Consider the following 24364-nt stretch of genomic DNA (forward strand, 5'->3'; position numbering starts at 1 on the left):
TACAAGTTATAAAAATATTCAATAAATTTAGTACACAAAACTAAGAAATTTACAAAATAAATACTTCTAATTAAAGTTTATTGTAATTGTAAATATTAAACCAGGCAGTTCTTCGCCATGAAGAAAAACTGTTTCAATTAAATAAATTGTTTCTTGTTGAATCAAAAAATACGTTTTCGAATATAAACATCAATAGATCAATGATTATAACATTTAAAGTATTATTTAAAGTCCACTTAAATTGTTTCTAAATAAATTATGCATGTGATTATACTCGCTGATATTTCTAAAATATAGAATAAAATTTCTTCTTATTTGCGTCCAATTCAGTTAGTTATTTAATTATTATTTTACCTTTAAGAAACACTGCTGTAAAAAAACACAAAAATATATGGTGTTAATATATGCAATATATATGCAGTTATGCAAGGTATGTTGCATACAAGAAGTGGTAAGCTGTTGGCGGTTAATTGTTGTTGAATGTTGGCGCCATCTTATTGTGAAAGGGTTAAGCGTTACGCACGAAAGGGACAGTGAAAAAGCACGTGCTGTTAGATGTCAAAGACAGAGAGGCGCAATTTTCGGAGGCATTCGGGAGTGTTGATAATCAATGATAGGCACTTGTTGTCGGGCGCAGCGAGCGCCGAAAGTGGTCGAGCCCAGGCAGGCCTGACACCCTTAGTAACTGTCACGCTGCAAGTAGAAGGGTGGTGGCTTTGCGCGTACTTGCAGATGCCGCTGTTGAATGATTGCTGACAGACCGTCAGCGGCCTACGATCCTTCCATTCAACCTCTGCAATTTCCAGTTTCGCTGTTGTTCATTGCGTCACTCTCGTTATTTACCTACCGCTCACGTTCATAATTTATACACATATATACTACACACACGCTCGCAGATATACATACATATAAATATTTTTCCAATTCCGAACGGTGGTTCAGTAGAAAGTAGATTATTATGCGATCACTACGTGTGGTTCTAGTCTTTAAGATAAGGACGTTCCGATCGCGATAGGGACGCTAAGACGCAAAGTACACCCCATACATCAGTTAGTTATGTGCGTTACAGTTGATGCTGCTGTGTGATTCATCGTCGGTTCATGGTGCCTGCATGATTGGTGGATCGTTTCGTTAGTGTATGCTTTTATCCCGAATTCGTGGTGCGAACGAGGTGAGCTATATACCTTCTTTTAAATATGTTTATAAATAATATGTGTATTTTATATTAAATAGGTATATATAGATATATATCTATCTATCGGAGATTGTAGATATGGCTGCGGTTGATAACGAATCGATTGTGCCTCAGTGGAAGAAGGATTTGATAATGCGTCGGAGATCGACGGGCAGCAAAAATCATCCGGCATCCAGTATTGGTGGAGGAGAACAGCTGTCGAGCGTACTTCGGTCCCCTGCCTCTGGTGCTTCAGCTATTGCCGCTTCGGTCTCGGTCGGCTGTGCAGGCCATCAACCTACTGCGACTTCTTCGGTTAGCGGCAGTGTATCCGCGGTCTGCGCCAGTGATTCTTCGTGCGGACAAACATGTGTTAAGGATTGTGGATCGAGCACGTGCTTCTTGAGAAAAATGGTACAGGAGCGAACCTGGGTGGATCACAAGCAAATCAGCGTCGACATGGTGCCAGAAACTATCATCAACGAGAAGAGCGGTGTCGACTCGGACTCCTCCGAGGAGCTCCAGTACGGCCCCGGCATCGTCAGCAAGCTTAAGAATAGATATCTAAGTTTGACACTACGGGAAGCCAGCCAGAAGAGCCGCCCGACCATTCTGCATATGAGGAAGGCGGCCTCGCTGGAGAATATGCTAGATGATGACCACCCAATCGAGGAGGAAAACAATCGTAAGTTCGAATCGCGGATGAACGGTAACGCGAAGAACGTCCCCAACCGCTACAGGAACCCTGTGCGAGGCTCCGAAATGAAGAGGGCCCGTTCCGTCGAGACGATATCTTCAACTCGTACCAACGAGCCCAACAACATAACCACAACTGCAGAACGCCCCAAGTCCCTGCTTCTACACGAAGATGTGTTCATTATCGACAAGGAAGCCACTGATAAGCCTTACAGGAAGTCCCCAGATAGCAGCAACCAGTTGTTCGAACCAGCAGAAAACAAGTACACGAGTCGCGTTAACCGCCCGAAACGGATAGCCCCAGTCATGAACGAAAAGGAAAAACCACCAGCCGATGTCGTGAAGCAGGCGAAGAAGATCTTCGAGACACGACCTGAGTGCCGCACTAAGCCTCCTCAACATACCGGAGATGTAGCCGCTAAAGTGGCCAACTTCAAGAGTATCATCATCCAGACGAAGGCAAGCACGAAGCCGACTCTTAAGCAGAAGCCGCAAGTGGACAAGAGGAAACCTCCGCCTCCAGCTCGTCTGCCCATCACCAAACCTTCAACGCCACCGCCGAAGAAGCCTCTGCCGAGCCCCATTCCGGATGTCTCCATGACCAACGCCGAGCAAACGGACAACCCAGAAAACACCTCTAGTCTCACTCAAACCCCGGACTTGATCCTCCACTCTAGTCCCATACACGCGAAACCATCGACGCCGCCTCCGCAACAGGCCGACCTCGAGGAGGAGACCCATAAGACTATCTCCCCCGAAAGCCAAAGAAACATCAGCAATGCTAGCAACTCAATCACCTTCAACTTCATCAAGCCAACGCCGGCTACACAGCCACTCAAACTAGAGATCGAGCCTGTCCATCATCCGCAGACCGAAAAACGATTCAAGCTGTCTCCACGTGAGATCGAGAAGAACTTCATCAACGCGAGCAAATCCAACCAGCAGAAACCTCCTGTCCCCGCGCAACAAGTGATAATTCGCGAGGATACGGTCGCACCCACTGCCGTCGTCTCTGCAGCACCCGCCAAGTGCGAGCCTAAGCTGAAACGCGCCGCGCGCCCCAAACAGGATGATCAGCAGAACTGTATCGTGTTCAAATTCACAGATCGGAAAGATGTACCCGACTACGTTGGAAATGACGGCACCATCCGCACCGGGAAAATCGAAAAACCTAAAGTAAGTTACATTCCAGTAAACTCATACTACCTATTATTAAACAACATACATGCAAATCCGCAAGACCATAACATTCCACAGGAAGTTGATAAGCTATTTACACACATATAATCGTTTAAAGCAATACACTGTAACTATCAACGTTTGCAGTGTACCAATGACATTAGTATTTTTTTTAAACATGGAGAAACTATGTTGTACAATAATCATTTAAAAACAAGTTAAATTATCAAACATTTGTAAATTCAAATCCTAGATTACTATTGCACATTGATATTTTTGTTTTCAATATTAATTTAAAAAAAAACAATGAATGCATTATTGTAATAGTATGTCGATATAAAGGAAAAATAATTGATAATCAGCATTTATATCTACAAAATTAAAAAAAAACTTAGAAATAAGAATCATATTGTTTATGTTAATTTATTTAATTATGTGCATTTATAAAGCAATTGAAATTGTCAGACGTGAATCATTAAATCATGAAAACAAAGCGAAACCCAGTTTATTATATCGTGCCTTTTCTTAATATGGAAAGTATAAATTTATAATGCACTAGTTCAACAGTTTATTGTAACGTTGTTTTAACTTAAATCTTATATGCTTTCTATTGATATTTTAAATGTAATACAAAGATTAATTCGTAAGATAAATCCGGGAAAAACGTTTATTTCCAATGCTTAAACATGTTTTATGTAATTGAATAATTGACTCACTGTTCTTCGAATTTTGAATACAAGAGTTGCTTGGTACGACTACTTGATATTTAATATTAATAATAGTTAAAATATGGTTTTTTATTAATATAGAAAAAAACATTTAATTAAACTATTTGTTAATACATAACAATAAGATATATACCAAATTTAGTTATTTTTTCTACTTAAAAAGATTAACAACTTGAACTTAATATATAAATCTTTGCAATTGACAGCGTCTAACAATAATGATTGCTACTTTTATTTGAGAATATTGAAAATAAGATAAATGATATCACTATGCTTAACAGAAGCATTAGACACAGATAAAAATAATAAATAGAAATCAAACTATTGATAATAAACAATTTTTATTATCTTTTGTTTGCAAAGTTTTATTAATGACTGCAATAAAGATAGGTATTATAAATATAATAAAAATAACAATTATTATTTAAAATTGTAACTAAAAGATGATTTTGTTACAATCTTTAGTTCATTAAGAACAATAATATACAGTTAGTTGATGTTGGTAGTAACTAGGGTTGCTGAACCGGGACAAATTTCCCGGGAATTTTGTAAAAATGTATAGTCGTGATACTAGGGAATTATCATTCAAGACTTGAGAAATTTCAGATGTAATACAGCCTTAATGGTATTGCAAAACATTCAATCTCCTACAAAACGGGATCAATATGAAGTTCATAAAAAAGAACCAGTAATTATCAGTTCATTTTTGTATTTCGTGCAATATAAAATAAAATATTTTTTACACTATATTTATAAATAATTTCACAAATCTCGAGAATTCCCGGGAATGCCTTAGTTATCTTCTCTAATTGTTTCTAATAGAATCAGTGTCTAATCTATGATGAAATTGATGATTTATTAAAAATTATTATTGACGCAACTTTTAAAGGTTGCGTATAAAAGTCCCAATATTTCTGAAATGTAATCTTATCTGAGCAGGAAAAAATAATAGGAATTGCGTTTGCGAAATGTCATCATCGGATTTGGGGGGAATCTACGAAAGTGAAAGAGCAGCCGCTATGAATCATGTGACATTTCGCAGAGTCACCTTGCCGCTGTTTTTATTTTTTTTATACTGTCTGCAGTTCGTCTTCGTCGTCGATCGAAGCTGGTGCAATGTTTATGCTATTGAAGCACGTATCGGACTATTTTCGAATTCCCGCACGTTCACGTTTCATTTAAATCGGAAGACTTTCGTTTGGACACGCTCTTGTGCATAACAACCATTTTCTTCTATTTCCTCTATCTGCAAGCATCGCATCGAATCAATGTCGTGCCCAAATATTTGCGAACTTCACATTCAAGGATTTATCAATATTTACTTAATTCAATAATCGATATTTCCATAAACGTCACGAAGTTTGAACTGAAACCTCAAGAGCTTTTTTCCGTGACTATACTTTCCCTGAAAACGCGATGACGCGTTCCAAGCCACACGACACGCGAACTAATTTCAAGCTATTTGTAACTGTCGAGGGAGGAATAATATCTGAGAATCACTAAGAAAGGAAATAATAAAGTGTAGTTTATTAACAAATGGAAAATGGGGATCGAGCTGTAATAAATATCGTTGCGCAAAGAAATTCCCGTTGGAAAGTGCGAAACCATTATTTGCATATACACTTTGTTTGTTTGTTGTTATATTTCTGTACTTCTCTTCGATCGGCAGAGGAATCGATTTACTGTAAATATTCCAACGAAACGAAACGGAAAAGCATGTACCGTTACAGCAAAAGAAATACGCATTTTGCAGCCAACAATTCCGAAGAACTGGACTACCGATGGCGTGGCGAAGCCCGAGGTGTCTTCGAAAACTCTCACCGCGAAAGCAAGCAAACGTAACTGCAATTCCACGCATTTTATTCGCGGATAATGATAGATAAATAAATAAATACATAAATGAAATCCCGTCGCGCTCTATTTCAGCTTTTGAAGTCACCGGAACTCGAAGCACACATTCGGATTTATATGAATGCAAGTTTGTGAACAGCAAAAAAAATCTGTACAAAAAAATAACATACATTTATTTTAATCCGGCGCAATTAATAATCTTCGATTTCGAAATCTTATTGATACTAAGTAAAGGAAATGCAAGATGAGTGTTTCTTTTTTTTTAATTTATTTTTCTCTTCAAAATCGTTGTGCAATCAATGCTGGATCCGTTCCACTTTATTTGGAATGGATTTAAGTGTGCTAATCGCGGATTATTCGGTAGGTAAGGGAACCCACAAAACTGGCTACGCAGAGACAGAGGAAAAAAAGTGTCGTTGGAATAACGCGAGAAAAGAGCATTAGGCGAGTCTAGTATGTGGATGTTTTTTCTTCTCTATCTTCGAAAAGGTTACGTAAGAAGCGTGTAGCAATTAAGTGGCTTCAGTTGGAGTTGCATTCTAATTCCGATGAGTGGCTTCTCCGCGTCGAGATTAATTGCATTAATTAAGGTCGACGATTTGCTCATCCATTCATGTATGCTGGTTCAAGGCACATTTTCGATTAAACCAAAGTTTTAGTTTTATCGTATTTTCTACTGTTACTATATAAAATAACTGTTTTACGGTGTATAAGACGCAGTAATTTACTACTTTGATGTATAGGATTTCATAATAAAAATGAGTCTTATAGACCGAAAAATACGGTTTATATAGTTTTAACGTGGAATAGACGTTTTTTCTTTTGAAGAAATTTGTAAAATTCGATAACCAGGTTTTTTCAACTAAAAGCGGCTTTTTGTATAAAGTTATTTAACTTGTGAAAATCCTTTTGACTCTATTTTTTGGGAAAAATTAGAAAACCGGTTTTTAAACAGTGAGTTTTTCTATAAACCCTAACTGGAACTCTGTGTGGAATTGATTATGGAAATTGCTCTAATCCTGATATGATACTAATTTATGTAGATCTTATCAAGTGTATTACATAATTATAAGCAATAAGGCTTAATGTGCCAGGTAATAATAAGTAAACAAGTTAAATATTTTTAAATTTGGAATAAATATACCGTATTTTTCGAACTACAAGACGCATTTTTTTATTTTAAATTACTTTTGTACTTGTTTGTGGATGCTAAAATGAGCACAAAATATGCGTATTATACTCGAGATATTATTGTAACTAATTACAAATTGGTTAAAGATATCTTTTATTTTGATTATTGCTCATCCGATTACTTGAAGCTTTGATTGTGTGTTTAGGAAAGTTTGTTTATTTTAATTCCAAACGCGTTATTTTTAATCCAAACTTGGATCAGTTTAAATGTATCCAGACTAGGGCATCGGAAGTAAACAAACAAAGTTGAAGGCACGTCGTTTCGATCGAAAAGATATAAATATCGTTTGCATTAATGATCAACCAATACGGAGTTTGTTTGAATATGTGTTTCTTTTCTTTTGAATATACTTTATGGTTAACGGTTAGTTAGCATACATCCATTAAGTGCCGTGGGTTGGTCTGCAGGACACCTCTGATCAGACACTTAAAAGCCGTAGCGGGATAAACAGAAATTCCAGACGCAATCTAAAATCTGTGTCATAAATATTAATTGATTAGACAATGCTGTATAATAACAATATATCTTTTAATTAACACTAAATCCGTGTGCGTTTCTTCAAGTATTAAAGTTGATAAACTTTGTATACTTTCAATATAAATTATTGATTGTTATTTAAAAATATTTCTTAATTTCAATAAAAATTTAAAAATCAATAATTCAAAACAGATATTTAAATGATTTAAATAATTGAATATTCAATGTCCATTTATGCTTGATATTTATGTACAGATCATAAATTCTTACAAACAGGAATCATGAAAACTGATATTGATGACATCCTCAAAGCCACTGTGGTATATATACATTTATATCAGCTTCACTATTTCAAAGGAAAACGTTCTCTAGGTGCAGCTTTCTTAAATGGTCTAAATTCATCATACATTTTTCTAAAAATATGCTTGCTTCTAAGTGTATTTATTATGTTCTGTTACTTGGGATCAATATAAAAATATCATTTTTTAAAGTTTGTATTTGTTTGTATTAAATTAGAATATACATACATATTTAATTCTTCGATTAATCCGGTTTAACCGCACTGTCATGTATTTCTGTAATTATAGCACTAATCAATAATAGTAAAAATGATAAACTAAAACAGAATCACTTAATAAATACTACGTCTAAATATATTTCTTTGACCGTGTTTTTTGATACTTCGTGTAACTCAAGTACCGTGTTATTCGAAGATTGCTTATTAGTTCAATTTTATTATGCATTAATTTGATTTGGTTCAAAAAATATATTTATACAAAATTATTATGTGAAATAAATATATTAGCTTTTATTTTCAACGTTTTATTTTCTCCACTCTAAATGAAAAAATAATTATTGAATTTTACTTATTAATTTATTTACGTGAGATGAAAGAATTGAGAACACACACAATTGTTGCACACGAAATAGCAATTTCTATTCAATGCAGATTTTTTATTTAGATAGAAATAATTATGATTATCTATACGCACTGCACGAAAGAACATTTATATGCAAAAATTAATTGGGGTCAACTGCAAAAACTATACCATCCGAAATACATGTTATTCTTCAAATAATTTATTTGACTTTTTATATATAAATTTGTAGTTTATAAGAATGTGAGCAAGAAATCTGAATTTATATATATATATACAATACCTTATATAGTGCGGCTTCTATCAGTGCGGATTCACTATAGTACGATTTGAAACTAAATTTTAATTGAACAGAATTAAAATAAATTCTAGACAATTATACATCATCATTGATCTTTTTTTCGTCTTATGGTCAAGTCTCTTTGTGCTGTGCATATTTATGCTGTTTAAAAAGTTCTTGATTAGTGTTCTGTATATATTATGCAAAGAATGCAAAATTTGCTAAACTAATTATTATTAATAATGCAATAAATTAATCATCAAATGTATAAAGAGTTTACCTTCAATTTTGAATTAGTAAGTAAATATTTATTTTATATGTAAATATTCAGTAAATGAATATATCACTTGAATATTTATGCGTTGCTTGATGGAATCATTGTTTGCAAATATTATGCTATATTAATTGCATATTACTAATGACCTTAAGATGTTTTCTCCATAATTTTATTTACTTTTATATTATGAGGAAGTGTATAGTCTAAAGCAGTGATTCTCAAACTTTTTGGTCTACGACTTTCTTTTGGACATAAAAAGTTTCTGCGACCTCTTGAAGAATAGGTATGTGTAGAAAAACAACGAAGATTAATCTGTAATTAATTTGCGATCCCCAAATATACTATACTGGTCTGAAGCAGCGTTTCTCAACCTTTTAGCCGCGTGACCCAAAATATTTGTTTGCTGTTGTACTGCGACCCAATTGCTAAGATTATTTTGTCTATTTTCTCGGCTTTGATACATGGTGACAACTGTCATTTTGCGACACATTGAACAAATTTACGTTAGTAATAAATCTAAAGATTAGTTACTTTTTGCCTCGTTTCTTAACTTTTGTTACAATTAATTCATAATCAAATACACATATCTATTAGATCATAGGTACTTATACTCATCATTATGACCACTGATTGGTTTAATATTTGAAATGAGTAATAATGAGTTTAGATGTTTTAATTGTGACAACCCATACTTTTGTAAATATTAAGCCAAAAAATAAATTGCATGTTTTGCACATAATATGTTTTCCTTTTGTCATATTTATGTTTGGTGATGCGAATTTTACAGTAGATTAGGGCAGAAAGACCTATGGCCAATAGCCATTTGAAGCAGTTACCTTTTTTATTTATATATTGGTATTATTATATTGAGTTTATATTTTGATCTGCTTCAATACATATTATTATTATTACAGTAGATTCCGACTTAATGTCCTTAACCGGTTAATCGGGACAGCCGCTTATTTACATAAATTATAAAAAACGAAAACAAAATCATTTGCTCGATGTAACTTCGTATAATTGGGCCAGTCTATTAATCGGGAAAAATATCCCGATTAGGCGGAATCGACTGTATATTAAAATTATATAAATTGAGATGAACAGTTGGATAATATAAAATATAGATTTCTATTTAATGTAAGTTTTTATTGAGCGTAATTGCGACCATTTATTTATTATTTCGTTGTTCTAAATAATAGCAGCGCCAATTGTTGTTGTTAATATTGCTAGTATTCAATTGCAAAATGTAGCTCAAATGTAGAAAGTGTATCATCATGGTGGTTCGGACGTGCTGTTATCAAACCGCATTCTGCGGCCACGATAAGTATTCCGTTTACTGATAATGATAAAGAGCGAATTTTGCTGTTTCCAGTTATAAACGCGTTTCGAATTCTTCGTTGGATCAAGGCGTTTTTGATTACCGTTGAGTTGTTTTTACGGTGCTTTTTATGATTATGATGATTATTATAATAGCAATTATTTTGTATGCGATGCGTTAATAATTGGGAGGATTTAGTGAGCGGAAGGCTAGGAAGTTGTTAAAACAATAGTACGTCGAGTAATAATTGGATCGCTCCTTATTTTCTGTGATGTGTGTGCATCAAATGCATCCAAGTTACAGTTGCGCTTTCATGTTCTCAATTTTATTCTTACTATTATTTTTTCAGATAGTTCGCAATCATTACAACACTAATTTACACTCAAATTTTATATTTCTTAATTGAAATTGCATTCGTTTTTTTTTAACATAAGTCTCTTTATTCGCACAAACGTACTCGACGTTCATAACAGCGTACACTTAACCGTCGCATTTCAGCATTATATAATTGTATTTGCGTACATATTTGAATTAGACTTTTGAATTATTTACTTATATTTTCCTCAAAGTTCTTGTATATTTCACACATTAGTACCTTAGTAAAAGTACATAAATAGAATTATTAGAACTGATACATGCATACATTTATATCACCTGCCTCTTCATTCACACCAACGTATAAATATTCATATGAACGTACATATCTACTTATATTTACGTACTTATTTAAAATTATTCAATTCAGTAAATGAATATTATATATTTCGAATACAAATCTAATTAATATGGTTTCAAATAGACAATGAATTAATGCGCAAGTACTTTAATCGGGCTATTATATAAATGCATTTATTTCTATACACGTGTTTCTCGGTTTCAACACGTTCATACCAACGTACACTTTGTTATATGTTTATATCACGATGTTATTATAACAATTACGCATTGCTTTTTTTTTTATTATTTCAGACTGGTGAAGGAGGAATCACGATATTACCAGGAGCGTCGATTGATGAGGCATTTGTGGACTACGAGGAGGAGCTCCGATCGCTGGAAGGTCCTCCGAGTCCTTGTGATGTGAGCTTCATCAACGACAACATTCTCATCGACGGCCGTTCTAGTCTTAGTCAAAAAACGAAAAAGCCCAAGGTAATGACATCAAGCTTACATACTTAAACCCGTTCTTCGTACTCTCTCCTTCGTACATACATACGTACGTACATGCATACAAGATGCTCCGCGACATCCGCTCCGAGAAAACTCGTTCCGACGACCGCATTTTTGCTTATCACAATGGATGGCTTCAATGGGGACTCTCAAGCAATTTTAGAGTTTGCGTCAATTGAAACGGACGATCGCTCCCCCATTTAATGTTTAGGTCAGTTCCCCCCGTTTTCATTTAAATGCGAGTTAAAAAGGAAGTGCACTTGCGGCCACATTTCACTCGCTCCGAGAAAGGAAGCGCCTAGAAAGTCGCAGATACTTTTGTGCATGTGACCCTTTTTATTCGTTCGCCCCGATTCACGATAAGACGTTTCCATGTTCAAAATGAAAAATTTTATATTGAAGTTTATGATGAAATCGACACGGCAGGTGCAAATATTGATCCTGAGTTCACCCCTTGATTTGCTCTTTTATAACCAATAACAAGAACTACTTCAAAAAATTTCATCTTGGAACACACTTCAATATGTTTCTGGAAATCGTATGATTCATTCAACTTTGTTATGCAACCATATATTTTATCTGATATAGATCTCGATTACTTTACTTTTAAATTATTTGTTTTAAATAATACTGATAACAGCGTGAATCAGAAGTTGAAAATTGATCTTTTGTTTATATTTGTCGAATTATGTTGTTGCTGTAACTTAATGCAAAATATTTGTTTCGACAGAAAACAGATCGAATTCCATTTGAGGTTATTCTTAGAATCCGTCGACATGCGAAATTTAAATTATTATCACAAGTATATTGTTTCGAGAATTCAGTAATATTTTAGTCTGTAAAATATGTATCGATAAAAATATATAAAACGACTGTGATTACGTTATTTATTACATGATTATGTCTATTTTGGTTCAGACATTTATTTGTTCGCACGAACGTACACTTTGCCGTTGGCATATGTACGTAAAGTGAGTGCTGACTACTATAGCCATTAATATATGTATAATTATATAGTGATATTAATTAATGCACCATTGCCTTTAATCACTTATTTAACGAGCAGTGTTCTAAATTATATAAAATTGCAATATACTATACCCTTATTATTCATCTTGAATTTATCGGAATAGTTTTGACATTAACCTATAATTTCGCTGCAGTTTAATAAAGCCCGTCGCTCGAAGTATTTCAATTTAATATTTCATAAATTTAATGGCACTTGCACTTCAATTAAGATTCCACGACTTCCTCCGCGGCATGAATTTCGTTTGCTGCAAGATTTATCGTCCTCCCATACATGTAGACTAGTTATTTTCATGAAAATTTATTAAAAACGCATCCGGCCGTTTGATTTATTGCTTAATGAAACCGCTTATTTCTTAGTTGTTTGTTTCTGCTTCTTCTGTTGTTGTTTCTGAAATAATTGCATTCATTTCATCGAGATTCTCTTTTCATACGTGCGCTTAGAATTGTTGGGACAGCACAAAAAGGAAACAGGTTTTCGATATGTGTTTCAAAACCACGGATTCCATTCCAATGGACAACTTATCCAGTCGCAGGAAAAAAAGTCCCGTACCGGATAAATATTGTATATGAATAAGTTGATAATTACCGGATTTTATGGCTTTGAATCAAATTTAATTGGACTTTTGATTATTTTTTCTTGTTCAAGTCGCTACATACCGGTTGTAATTAGTTTCGAAAGGACAGAAGCAACACTATGGACGTACTGTGGAATGAGGTTCACAGTTTGTGTGTAGACTCTTTATTGGAATTTCTGAAATACTTCGATATACTGCACTTATGGAACGAATAAATCTACTTTGGAGATTACACGAAGCATATAGTTTATTTATGCAAGATCTATCAAGATACATAAGATTCATACAAACCTTAACATAACGGATCTTTTATACAGTAACTCTCGATTATACTTTTAGAAACAAACTTGCATTTTTATTGCTGTTTAAATAATTGATTTACTCGTTTATATAACTGTACCAAATGCTCAATTTATGTACGTTAAACGAATGTACTTTAATAAAACGGTAATATAACTGCACGAGTTAAGATTTATTTTATTGTTATTGAAAGTATTTTAGTTCGCACTTACGTACTTTATATTCATAGAAACGTACACTTATCTTATGCACTCGTGATAAACGTGATATAACACGATTTAATATGTTTTATTATTGTGCAATGTCTTTATGTTCGCGATAACGTACTTTACATTCATATGTACACTTGTAATACGTTATCTTATGCATTTTTTCTAAACCGATATTGTTTTAATAATTATGTACGTATTATCGAATATACCTAACAAATAGGGTTTAGTTTTAAATATTTATATAATATTTATAAACTGGACAAACAAATAAATATAAATTTAGAAATTTTTATATCGAAATCGCAAGTAGAATTTAATTTGTTGTTTTTTTTTTTTTCTATATCGATTCGTTGCTGTTGCCTTTAAAGAAAGAAAACGAAATTCGATTTATGTAAATTTTACCCATTACACAAAAATCCCACGTAGTCAGACCCAGGGAGTGTTACCTACTTCGGTCATCGGCGATTGGAATTTTTGAATAAATTCACTTTCGTTCATCGTATCGCCAATTCTCGAATCCAAATTTAGAATAATCAAGTTGCAAAATGCTGAATATTCAGGTTAACAATCAACAGATTTGTAAATATGGATTTATTATACTAACTCGGTATTATTAAACAATAAGTCTTTAGTTTGTGGAATGTTTTTGCTTTTAGCAAACCTCTACAGTTTAATGATTTGTTATCAAGCATTTCCTAACAATGGAAGTTTTCTTCTTGTATTCATTTATCGTAGTTTTAGAGCTTCTCGACGAGTTTCGCTTCTATAAGTGAATCACGTTAATGGACAAAACACACTAAATCCAAGAAATACAAAAACAAGGTCATGACGTTTTTAAAATTGTTTCAAGTTATAAAGCATATCTGTTTGTTTGATAATGAGTGTCTCCTTGTGTCACTTCGATATGACTGGAAAGTAATTTTGAAATTAACTTTGCTATTCAGTGTTTAATAATGGTTTATGTGATATACAAATGTATCAACTACAGAATAATACTATAAAATTATCTAATATAATTTATTAGTCGCATTATTTTAGTCTTGTAATTAAATATTTTTTAAATAATTATTTCAGGACTTAAATTAAAACAAAACATTTTTATTATGAAGGATTTACTACATTTTTGATATAAAAAACAAGAATCTTACATATATGATTATACAAATACTAATTCTACTTCAAGTTTCATAGCTGTCAAATATAAGATGGACACCTATGCTTATTTTAATTAAAATTTAATTTAATTTGGATTAATTATTTAATAACAACAAGATCAATCATTTTCAAAAATTCAAAACAAAACTTTCATATATTTTCCTAGTTCAACAATTTCAAACTACAAAATTATTGGTTTTCATACTTGACTTAGTCATTTTTGCAACAGAATCATTTTTTTGTTTGTAAACAAAACATAGAAATATTTTCTCACAGAAATATACTTCTCGTTTCTATTGAAAACAATTCGTATACAATGAATAAGTGGGGACGATTTTCAACCACATAATTGACATTTAAAGGCCATACACTTTTTTGGTTTGTAAATATGAATGGGTTAAGATCACAACAATTCTTGTCTAACCAGTTTATATTCATGAGTCCTCTTCCCCTTTTCTTTAAAAAGTATTCAAATGATTAGTGCAGATTGTCTTCATTTTATTTTTACTCTACAATAAAGCGTGAGAAAATGTTTGAAGTTTTTTTGCTAACACTCAATAACATTCATATGTGCTGAAACACCTTAGTTGATATACTTTTGATCATAATGTACCCATAAATTTTGTATTATAAATAATATTTAATAACATTTATCATTTCCATATCTGCATAATATTTGAGTATAATTTAAATTGAATCAAAGCTATAACGATACTTGCTTCCTTCTAATTATTCATTTTTCTAATTATAATTTTATATTAGTAATCTTAACAACCATAAAAACATCTGAAAAAAAGATTATTTAAATCTATATTATAAGAAATACCTCTCATAGTGCGGGTAATCGGTTCCGCCAATATCCCGCACTGTTTAAAACCGCAATAATCGAGGGCTTTCAAATAATTTATGTATAAAATATTATATTGTGAACTTTTTTTTAGAATTTATTTTACTAATTAAAATTTAGTTTGTTTTGAAATTTTTAAACTGTACTATAGTTAATCCGCACTAATAGAAGCCGCACTATGCGAGGTATTGCTGTAACTGTAAACATTAAATTTTCTTTTTTTAGTATTTTCATTCACAATAGGTATAAAACATTGCCACGGATCGCTATGTATTCAATTCAATTAAGATCTAAATGTATTGAAATGAATCGAGGTGAATAAGGTGATACAAAAAGAAAGAATAAAATGAATAATTGCTTTGGATCGAGTTAGTTAGTCACGCAGAATTGCTGATTTATATTACGTTCTATCCGTTTATTGTCATATACATTCCGGCATTGTTCCATATACAGTACACGCATTGACGTCACACAAATCAAATGGATGTTGGAAAGAAATGGAAGTGACCTAAAAAAAAGAAATATATATGAACGATGGAATTGAAACTGAACCATTGAATCCATTTGATTCGGAACGAAACCCCCCGTTTACTTATACAATTTTTCGGTTCGCCATGTTCCACTTCCGTTAATCCATAATAATGGTCAGGCAGTAATCTAATAAGTGGCGAATAAATGCAATTAATGGAAGAAAACGTAATGGAGTTTAGAAAGGAAAGGAGCAACGGATTTAATTCTTCTTTAATTATTTATACTTGAATTGGAATTGTAGCGATGCGCATTGGCCTCGCTAATTGTCTGCAATGTAATTGAACCTTATGTAGAGAATCATCCTATGGTGTTTCATGGGATTGTTAGTTAATCGGTGCTTTGGTATATATTGTTTGTACTAAATATGTTGGCTCTTATCGATTCAAGGGTCTGACTCACAGGACGACCGAATTGCACCGGGGTTTCTGTCTGCCCTATTACTACGAGGGTTGCGAACTCCCCTCGATTCGCTCTGGCTGAATCATGCATTCAATTGCTGTGTGTTTTCGTAAATTCTAGACACGATATATCGTCACTACATCATTACGAAATTGACCGTTATTTGATTATCGTTATTATGATTGCATTCATCAATCATTCTCGTTTTTAATTTTATTAATGAATTTCCTCGTAAATCTTTTTCAATTTCAACATAGTTTTTTTCACAAAATTATTGTAACATATGTTACAATTATAATTCAGACATAATTTAAATTCCTCAACTTAATTCGTAATAAGTTTATTTTTTTAAGTCGGAAAATGTTACTAACGATTTTTTTCAACATAATTTTTTAAAGTTGAAAATATTTTCATAAAATTCATAACTTTTATGGTATGATTATTATTAGGTTTAATATAAATTCATCAATTTAATTCGTAATGAGTTTATTTCTTGTATTCTGAAGGTGATACAAATTTTACTAATTGTTTTCCTTGTACATCATTTTCAATATCGACATCATTTTTTCTAAATTGAAAATTTGTAACTTATGTTATCATTATGTAATTTAAATTTCTCAATTTCATTCATTATAAACTGAGACTTGATTCTTGGAGTCTGTGGGTGACACGATTGTTTTTACTAATTAATTTCCAGGTACATCTTTGTCATTGTCAATTTTAATTGAAAATATTTGATTAATTTGATAACAGATGGTATAATTATTATACAGATATAATTTAAATTTCTTAATTTGATTCACAATAAGCAGACGTATTGCTCGGAGTCTGAAGGTGATATCCTTGAATCATAATACGGTTAATACACTTGAAACTCGCTGTACAACAAGAGCAATAACTTGTTTATTACATATATTTTTTTTATACTTTTATAATTATCTTTTTTCTTTCTTTCAAAATATTACATACCACCTTTTTTAAATTAATTAATTACAAATTATAAATTAATTACTTCTAAATCTTCTATCTACTTTAATTGATATCATCTGGAAGTTTCCTTCATAGACCATAGCAAAATAATACTAGTTTCAATTATTTCAGTGGTTTATAAGTTAATTTCTAGTGTATTTATATGCGAATTGACATTCATAAATTCTATTTTCTAGTTAATTTGGATTATTTTAGTGTATTTCGATATAATCTGATTTTCCAGGTTAATTATGAAAATATCCAAATTATTATATTCAATATAAGTTATTAAGTTGTTAAGCTTTATAATAAACATAAAATATATAGATTTTCTTTATTTCTTTCCAATTTTTTTATTATATTTCTAAGAGATGCAACTATAGGCTTTTATTTTTATAATAAATTTGCTGTATCATCAAATTTTTGTATTATTCATCATTGGAATATTTATTGTATAGAAGAGACTTACAACCTGTGAAACTTTTGATGGAAATTGTATAGTATTTAGTCTTAATATTTTAGTTGAAATCATTTAGATTTTGATTACCTAATTCAAATAGAATAGTACTTTTTTTGATTTTAACAATTTCAATTATATAACAATTCAACAATAAATAATCATGAAAGAAAATATTGAAGAATTCTCAATTTACGTTACTTAAAAATATTATAATTTGTAATTCATTTATGTTTAATGATTGATATCACCAGGAAACTGTTAAGTATATTATTAGTCTTTTAAGATCTTTGCTTTATTACTTAAGGCGTTCCGTAATTATTTATAACTTTCGGTACAGGAAACTACCTGTCAACAGTATTTCGGACAATAACCTTGTATTTATTATTTATACTACTGTTATATAAGCAGTTCGTTACAATTTACGTTTCAAAGAATTAAATGAAGATTTTAACCATTAAATGTATGCAAATAAATAACCGTAATTTATATTTCTAAATGAATTTAAGTCAATATAATTTGTAAATGGAGGAAAAGCAGTTATTTGCTTTTAAATAATAGATAAATTGTTAAATGTATGATTCACTTGACGGATATTCATTTCTACAAAACATTCTGAAGCACAATGATTCATTCTTAGTTAATAATTGAAAATTCTTATAAATTTATGGTTGAATATAATCATTCAAATATTTTTCCATAGTAGAAGTTTCAGCAAAATCCTGAAAATAACAAAAACAAAAGAAATATTTAAATGTAAAAAGTTAAATATTGCAGATGGAATCTAGATGCGCCCGTGGCAAGCGCCCTAACGCCACGCTTAAGTTACGGCAATGGTAGAAGTGTTTATTTAGTAGTAGATTTATTTATTACTTGGATTAATTATCGCTTTACAACATATTAAACCGTTTGTATTGAATGTGAATATATGTTATGTTAATGGTTACCTATCACCTACCCAATTGTTTAACTTTCATGTTATTATTGATGATTAACTTGACATACACGAATCTGTGTTCAAAATATTTACAATATTAAAGAAAAATACTTATATAATATAGATAAGACAATTAGATTGCAGCTCCATCTTTTGGTTATTTATAAGATTAACCTTTTAATTATTCGATATACAACTATCCCATGTTATACAAAGAAAGTACCGTCTTTACACGTTTTCGCTTTTACACGGTTTAATAAAATTAAATGTTGAGAATAACCTATTCCTCGTTTTACACGGTACTTTCTTTACTCCTTTTCGCTTTTACACGGTTTAAAAATAAATGTTCAAATTAACCTATTCTATGCGTATCTTTCATAGTTTTCGATGTATACGGTTTTACATTAAAAAAGTCATAATTTCCATTTAGACGTTTTTCTCAGGAACTTAAATCTTTCGCTAAAACACCAATCTTTCACTTTCCAACAAAAAACAACAACAATACGTTTTTTGGTCACCCGATACAAAACTAAATAAACTTGAGACAAATCCAACATACAAATCAATTATACCAGTATGGCCCAAAGCTCGGAAAACACAACAAATAATGACTGTCCATTTTTTAAACTTTTATGTACATTTTTATACTGATAAATAAAGAACACTATTAAATCTAATCTGCCATATAAATTGGGGGATAGGTGTATTTTATAACTAAAATTTATTAAAAACCTTACGAATATTTAATCCTTTGACTTAATAATAAATACAATATTACTGTTCATTGAAAATAACAAAATTGTACTATCATTACTATAAATTCAAGTGATTAATACTTCAATTTGTGTAGAATATTGAATTACCATTTGTCGCACGAGAGTGCATTTAATTAATGAAATATGGAAGTCATTAAATCATTGAGAACGCAAATCAATAATACAATAAAAGGACTAAAATTAATAATGAATATGAAACAAACAACAAATTGCATACGCATAATTAGTCAAAGCGTTTGCTAATTTATAAACACTCAATTAAATACATGCAAAGCATACATTTCTTGTTTCCTTAATCGCATTATTTTCCCATAATTAAGTCAAAATTCAATTTAAAATACAAGTCTTGTTATTATTATTGTTGTTTTTTTAGTACTTGTAAAGATATGCTAGACAATTGTTCTTTTTCTTGTAATTTAATATTCCGAAACAGTGTTTCATGTTACATAATCATAGGTCTACGCACACTCGACTGGCTTTTCCACTCTGGGTGAAAGAACTGATTATTACTTAATATGTTATTTGAACATTTCACTGCTTTTAATTTCCCCGATAAAGAAAACAGGAGCTTGCGAGGAGATTTCTAATACGTGAGGCAATCGAGTGATGTAAATAAATGTATCAGAAAAAGAATATATAACAACAACAAAGAGGGAGAAGTTGTACACAAGCAAGAAAATCGAAGTATTCTATAAGGAAGCGTTTGTTAATTGGAATTCATTGAGCAATGTTGATTAGAAATTTCATAAATATTTATTATCGAAATTCGCATTGTGTAAAGAAATATCTTCTAATTTTTATTAATATATGTTTCATTATTTATTAGTTCTATAATCAACGTAAATAAATTATTGGTTAGATATTTATTGATGAACTTATGAGTATTTGAGCACAATTCTAGCTTCTAATTTATATTTGTTACTTAAGAAAGTTGATCATTGCAAATGTTATACTCGTTCCAAACTGCTTGTCACTAGAGACTTGTCACTAATTTATATTATAAATAATTGGATCACAGTACAATTACAAACAAATATATTGGTTCACGCGTCAAAATAGTTGAGAAACTCTGTTTAAAAAAGTATAACTTTTCACAATTCTTACTAGCATTACTTTACAATTATTGTAGTTAAGAAAATCTAAAGCCGATTGGTCGTGTATCTATGGAAATGGAATATCGACTAACACGGTTTTTAATATGACGGAACTAATTAACCGTGTTATTGAAATATTTACTGTATTTCTGTTATGTTCTCAAAAATATTTGACGTTTTCAATTCTATCTCGTTATAAGGAAGCTTTCTTTACTGTTTTTATTTGGCAGTCTTCAATTTAATCGTTACTTCATTTATTTACTGGCGTATTGTAATAGATAAATAAATTATTGTTTCACCTTCAATATTTTAATAATTGGTTCTAATAATTGTGTTGTGAAGTTTCCATTTTCATTTATAATTTATTAATAATCATATTAATGAAGTAATAATACAAGTAATGAAGTTTTATGTAAAAGTCTCTTCGTTTCCTGATTTATCTTGTATCTATTTACGTTAATAATAGGATCATTGATTTTTACAACAATTACACATAATAATTGTAATTTTCATGCATAAATTGCCAAGATGAAATAATTGTAATTACCTCGATGCGAACGGTTTTGGGACAATGATTTCATTGAATGAAAGGAAAATCGCGCAATGCTCGATTGGCAATGGCATTCAATATTGATTTGCTGGTTGAAGGACCTTGGACTTGAAACATAGACCATTAGCATTGTTCCCGTGATTCTGCATGTCGAGTTCAGTTCCTTCTCGCAGGAGTGATTTCACGCATTTCGCCACAAAAAAAAACTGCACATCTTTCTATAAAAAATAACGCAAAAATTAAACAATCAAGCAGAATAAATCAATTGCTTTCTAATTACATGTACCAATTCAACGACGTCCTAATTAGTCTTCGTATTCAGACATTCATGTCACTCTCTGTTTCTTGTTTCTTTTCTTGGAGTTCAAGGCATCAGCGTCTTGCGGATTTAGGTGTCATCGCAATGTTTCCCCCTCGATTATACCGTTCGCTTTTTGTTTCACGCTACATGGAATGTTTTTATTTTTTTTTTAATTTTATTTTTTCTTTCTTTACTGTTACTCGAAAAAGTAATAACTGTAATGAAACTGAGCAGTCTGCAATTAAAATCGAGCGTTAAACGACTAGGAAGAGACGGAGACTTCTCTGTCGTAACTCTTTCATCGGTCTGCTGCATGGCTTATGCCATAAAGCTTCCATACATCTTTTATTTCGGGTTTCGAAACGACGCACATCATTGTTATTGTTATTACTTTTACAATAAAACGGCGTCGTTTGAAAACACGAAATTATACCTTCCGAGTATCTTCGTAATACCAGATGTTCGTATCTCATGTATGAATTTATTCAATATGCTAATGCTGCTAATATATAAGTAACCTACTGGTTAAACTAATCTCATCGCTTCGTAGAATAATCTGTGTATTACTTAAGTATTTATATGGGTGACTTAGATTAATTATTTTCCAATTACAAATTTATGCATATTGAATTCCTAAGATTATTTCAAACCACTATACATGATCAGTTTATATTAAGAAAATAAAATAGGCACTAACATTTTTATTTATATTAAAAGTGTCAGCATTGTCGTTGGCGTTGGCCCACAATAAAAAAAAGTCAACTTCAATTATGAAAATCTATTTCAAGAAAAATGGAAATAATTGTATCTTACTATATTGACCTCGAATAGTCCGGTTTGAAAATTTCAAAATAAACTATATAAAATATATATATTCTAAAAAAAAATGTTTCCTAAGGGTCCTTTGTGTATTAAAGTTCTCGATTAGTCCGGTTTCATATAAACGGAACCGATTACTCGTACTATGCGAGGTATTTCTGTCCTTTATAAATATGCTTCTATTTTGACATCAATATCTGTCTTTAACTTTATATTACAATTTAATTGGTCTCTAATTACATAATAAATTATCAAAGTATACATAATTAAAATTATTATATTATAAATAAATCGTGTAAATTAACGTAATTATTATTAAACCAGCAAACAATTAATTATATTTATATTGACAATAATATTTATTCTAACAGTCACAAAAGTACCTACCGACTATAAGACGCACTTTTTATATAGAAGGTATCATTAAATTTTTTTTTTCAATAAATTTTCTCTAAATTTGAAACTAAAACAAAAAAGACTTTCATATATCGTGAGGTATAAACTAGATGTGATCAATTATGCAAAACAATATGGAAACAGAGCAGCAGAAAGACATTTTAAAGAAAATGGTTCGAGAATGGAGAAAACAAGAGGAATACTTAAAACTGTTAAGTAAGACAATAAAACATTCCGTTTGCACTTAGAAAAAATAGACTCAAATTTTGGGTGCATCTTATGGTATATTTTTTTTCAATAAATCGTCTCTAAATGCGTCTTATCGTACGGTGCGTCTTATAGCCCGAAAATATACTGTAAATACAAATGATAAATAAACCTTTACTGACCATATTTCTTTCATATTTTCATTATTATCATACTAAATAATAATAACATTTATTGCAAAAGGCTAACGACCATAGGTCTACAATACTATTATTACTAATCTTGTATCTAAGCAACAACTAGAAATGCAAAATATTTGATTTACTAATAAAGTTGGTAGTTTTATTTAGCATTAGTCATTAAATATATTCATATCAAAATGTAAATAGTTGTTAGTTTACTGTCATATTATGAAATGACGTTATTTTTGCAATGTGCTGTTATTTTAATATTAATAAATTAGTTTCTAGTAAACAAGCTGAGTGACTAATTTATAAAGAGAATTGTGAACAGCTGTGCACAATATTACACTAATAAAGTATTATAAATTATAGTAGTTACTTAATTGGCTATGTAAGTAGTAAAATTTAATTAGTTTACATATGTCACTTGTTCAGCAGCTTATACATATTTTATTAGTGCATTAATTTTATATTTATTAATTAATTGTATTCTAATTAACAAAACACAAATTATAATATATAGTTTTGTTTATTATTTATATCGTACAAGAATACCTCAGATAGTGCGGCTTCGATCAATACAGTTTGATTACAGTACGGTTTGAAAATTTTAAAACCAATAAATTTTCATTAAAAAAATGTTAATAACTTCTATTTATACAGTCAAGTTTCTTATTGTTCCTCGACTAGTCCGGTTTGAAACAATTCAGAATATTAATTCTTCAATACATTCAGTATAGTTTTCTGTTTAATTAATGGATAATTTATATAAGTTGTCTTATTAAAATACAGATTATCTATATAATTCAATATGTTTTTATATAATCCGTTCAAAGACTATTCGAATTGTTCGTTAATCAATCGATATATGAAGCGTGTTAAGCTTTATATCAGCACTAGAAATAACTCTAGTTGACGCTAATCAGTCAGTAAGGTGTTCATTATCCCAAAATGTGTTGGTTGTCCGAACCTTTTTACGAGTGTTAGTTGTCCGATTTGTTCGTAATCCGAACTGTTCGTTAACTGATCACCCATTGTATTGCCTTTACTCAATTCTATTGAATCTAATTCCATAAAATGATGTGTTTTTATATTGAATGCTGGCATATTATAATTAGTATTAACAATTAAACAGCGCACATCTCTAAAGTGATGAATAAGTGATATTTTACTCGAAACATAAAACTTTTAAGAAAATTGGAAAGTAAATCTAAGGAACATAGAAACTTACTATGACGAAGAATCTTAATGAGAAATAAGTTACTACCATTAATTTAATGGTATTTCCTTTTACATCTAACAGCAAATGTAAAATCGTGATGCCCCGAACATCAGCTCTTTGGAATTGGGCCATGACTAATATAAAATATATATAAAACGGATTCAAAATTCTTCACACCTAATTTAATTA

General features: G+C 31.1%; 1 protein-coding gene across 1 annotated transcript in view; it reads left to right on the forward strand.

Moving 5' to 3' along the window:
- Positions 1–580: 580 nt before the first annotated feature.
- Positions 581–24364, forward strand: part of LOC108559103 (titin-like) — a 31827-nt gene continuing 8043 nt past the window's right edge. Inside the window, exons 1-3 of the mRNA XM_017916247.1 lie at positions 581–1171; positions 1234–3046; positions 11020–11199. Of these exons, the coding sequence (XP_017771736.1) occupies positions 1274–3046; positions 11020–11199 (1953 nt within the window). The 5' untranslated portion in view covers positions 581–1171; positions 1234–1273. The remainder of the gene's footprint in view (positions 1172–1233; positions 3047–11019; positions 11200–24364) is intronic.

Source organism: Nicrophorus vespilloides, unplaced genomic scaffold, assembly GCF_001412225.1.
Source record: "Nicrophorus vespilloides isolate i.1.1-1 unplaced genomic scaffold, Nicve_v1.0, whole genome shotgun sequence".
In the NCBI taxonomy this organism is placed as follows: domain Eukaryota; kingdom Metazoa; phylum Arthropoda; class Insecta; order Coleoptera; family Silphidae; genus Nicrophorus; species Nicrophorus vespilloides.